Below are 3,149 nucleotides of genomic sequence, written 5' to 3' on the forward strand. Positions count from 1 at the left end.
AAGCAGTAAGATGCTTGGCTAGTGTTTTTGTAGTTAAATATGACTAGATGACGTGTTTATGATTGGGTATGAGAACTAGAACCGCAACCAGATCCGAAAAGCTAAAGTAGTGTTTTTCCGTTTAGAAGCTCCAAAACAGAAAACTCATAAGACTTCGGCCACACCCACAAATATTTTAGAAGCAATAAGAAACTTCGTTAGTGTTTTTGGAGTGAATTATGACTAGATCTCGTGTTTATGATTGGGTATAAGAACTAGAACCACAACCGGATCCAAAAAGCTAAACTAGTGTTTTTCCGTTTAGAAGCTCCAAAACCAAAAACTCATTGGACTTCGGCCACACCCACAAAGATTTGAGAAGCAATAAGAAGCTTGGCTAGTGTTTTTGGGGTGAATTATGACTAGATCACGTGTTTATGATTGGGTATAAGAACTAGAACCACAACTGGATCCCAAAAGCTAAAGTAGTGTTTTTTCGTTTAGAAGCTCCAAAACAGAAAACTCATAAGACTTCGGCTATTGAACCAAAATAACTTATCATGGTCGAGTAGAATCAAGAGAGGAAGTGTTCGGGTCAAAGAAACCAAAGTGAGCTACTCGTATTGAACCAAATGAAGAAGAGGATCCATCTTGGCACGAGTAGAATCAAGTGAGGAAGCATCCGGGTCGAGGAAACCATCTTGTGCTTCTCGTCCGTACGGTTCACCCTCGTCCGTACGATCACACAAAGCCGTCCGTACCATCTCTTATAAGGCCGTCCGTACAAAGTCATGTTCGGCCCATTGGGATTCTCATGAGCCTCCTAGGTTTATCCAAAGCTTCACCAAGGATCTAGAAGAGTCTCGATCCTTCCCAAGAGAGCCGCGTTGCACTCGCAAAAGAGGAAAAGGACAAGGGATGCTTTATGTGCTTTATGACGCGTCTTCTCTCCTCTTTACCGTTGTACATGTAGCATATCCCTAGGGATATTCCGTTTGTATGGCCCTTAAAAGGCAACCTTGTATTTGCTCATTTTAGTAAGAAAGAGAAATAATCTTTCCTATCTCTCAAATCTCTCAAATCTCTTTACTCTCTCTTTAGCTTACACTTTTCCGATTAAAGTTCTCATCTTTTCCGATCATCTTATTGTCCCATCGAAACCTAAAAGCTCCATAATCTAACATGGTATCAGAGCCATAAGCTCCATATCCTTCATTCAACCCACCTCAATTACTTCCGCACCAAACCTCTCTCTTTTCTTTGATTTTGTTCGATGAGTTCATTCTATGATGAGATGAGTTCTCTACACTCGAAAATCATTCCAGTTATCCTCAAGGGAGGAAACTACTTGCTGTGGTCACGAAGAGGCGCCAAAGGAGACGACCACAAGAGATGGACAAGAAATCGTTCTTGTTGATGAGGGGAAATGGTTCCAAGAAGATCAATCGGTCTTGGTCCTCCTCCGAAACTCGCTTGAGTCCTCAATACTCGAAGCTTACTCCTATTGTGAAACTCCTAAAGAGCTTTGGGATACTCTCTTTAATGTGTTTGGGAATCTCTCCAACTTGAGCCGGGTGTTCGAAGTGAAGAAGGCCATCAACGATCTCTCTCAAGGAGACATGGAGTTCACTCAACATTTCGGCAAGTTTAGGTCTCTTTGGGCGGAACTCGAGATGCTAAGGCCTAACACCATTGATCCGGCGATCCTCAACGAAAGGCGTGAACAAGACAAGGTCTTTGGTCTTCTTCTCACCTTGAACTCCACCTACAATGATCTCATCAAGCACTTACTCCGAGCCGAGAAGCTACCTAACCTAGAAGAAGTGTGCTCTCAAATCCAAAAGGAGCAAGGATCTCTTGGTCTCTTCGGAAACAAAGGAGAACTTGCTACAGCCAACAAAGGAGAGCTCACCACCGCCAACAAGGGAAGCTACAAGTCCGAGAACAAGAGAGGCCTAACTTGTGACCATTGCAAAAAGACGGGTCATACCAAGGAGAAGTGTTGGATCCTCCATCCCCATCTCCGACCAAGTAAATGGAAGGATCCTAAAGCTCATCAAGCGAACTGGAGCCAAGAGACTCAAGACATCTCCGGACCCGGACCCTCCACTCAAGCTAATGGTGTTGGAGTGGCAATGACGGCGTCTTCGGAGTATGTGAAGAAATCTGATCTCGATGCTCTCATTAAGGCTCTTAAGGAGTCATCCGGTAAATCCTATCATGCTATTGCTCATACTCTAAAACCTCTTATTGTTGATTCGGGAGCCTCTCATCACATGATTAGTGATTCTAGGCTAATGAACAATATTGAACCGGCTTTAGGAAATGTGGTAATTGCTAATGGGGATAAAATTCCGGTTAAAGGAATAGGTGATTTAGAGCTATTTGATAAGAAGTCTAAAGCCTTTTACATGCCAAATTTTACTTCTAACTTGCTTTCCGTTAAAAGAGCAACGACTGATTTAAATTGTTATGCGATATTTGGACCTAATGATGTTTACTTTCAGGATATTGAATCAAGTAGGGTGCTTGGTCAAGGAGTTACAAAGGATGGTCTTTATGTTCTAGAAGACACAAAGGTATCCGAACCTTTATCTTGTCATTTTAGTTCAAGTATTGTTGTTGCGAATAATGCTATTTGGCATGCTAGACTAGGTCATCCCCATCCTCGGGCTTTAAGTTTAATGCTACCAAAAGTTTCATTTCAAAGTCTTGATTGTGAAGCTTGTATTCTTGGTAAACATTGCAAAGCTATTTTTCCTAAGTCGTCTACTATTTATGAAAGTTGCTTTGATTTAATTCATTCGGATGTGTGGACTTCACCTTGTTTATCAAGAGAAAACCAAAAATATTTTGTCACATTTATTGATGAAAAATCAAAGTATACTTGGCTTACTCTCCTTCCTTCAAAAGATCGTGTTCTTGAAGCTTTTAAAAACTTCCATACTTATGTGACTAACCAATACAATGCCAAGATTAAGATTTTTAGATCCGACAATGGTGGGGAGTATACAAGTCAAGCATTCAAGGAGCACCTAGCATCACACGGAATCATCCACCTAACAAGTTGCCCTTACACTCCTCAACAAAATGGTGTATCCGAACGCAAGAATCGACACCTAATGGAGATTGCAAGATCCATAATGTTTCACACCAATGTTCCAAAGAGA

At 41.5% G+C, this 3,149-nt stretch overlaps 1 protein-coding gene across 1 annotated transcript; it reads left to right on the top strand.

Annotated features, from left to right (window-relative positions):
• Positions 1-1,346: 1,346 nt before the first annotated feature.
• Positions 1,347-2,566, top strand: LOC110226887. The gene is made up of 2 exons (XM_021019767.1): positions 1,347-2,187; positions 2,487-2,566. Exons 1-2 carry the CDS (start codon positions 1,599-1,601, stop codon positions 2,492-2,494), a joined length of 597 nt encoding a protein of 198 aa, XP_020875426.1. The 5' UTR covers positions 1,347-1,598; the 3' UTR covers positions 2,495-2,566.
• Positions 2,567-3,149: the final 583 nt, after the last annotated feature.

The sequence above is a fragment of the Arabidopsis lyrata genome (assembly GCF_000004255.2).
Source record: "Arabidopsis lyrata subsp. lyrata unplaced genomic scaffold ARALYscaffold_10, whole genome shotgun sequence".
Taxonomy (NCBI): domain Eukaryota; kingdom Viridiplantae; phylum Streptophyta; class Magnoliopsida; order Brassicales; family Brassicaceae; genus Arabidopsis; species Arabidopsis lyrata.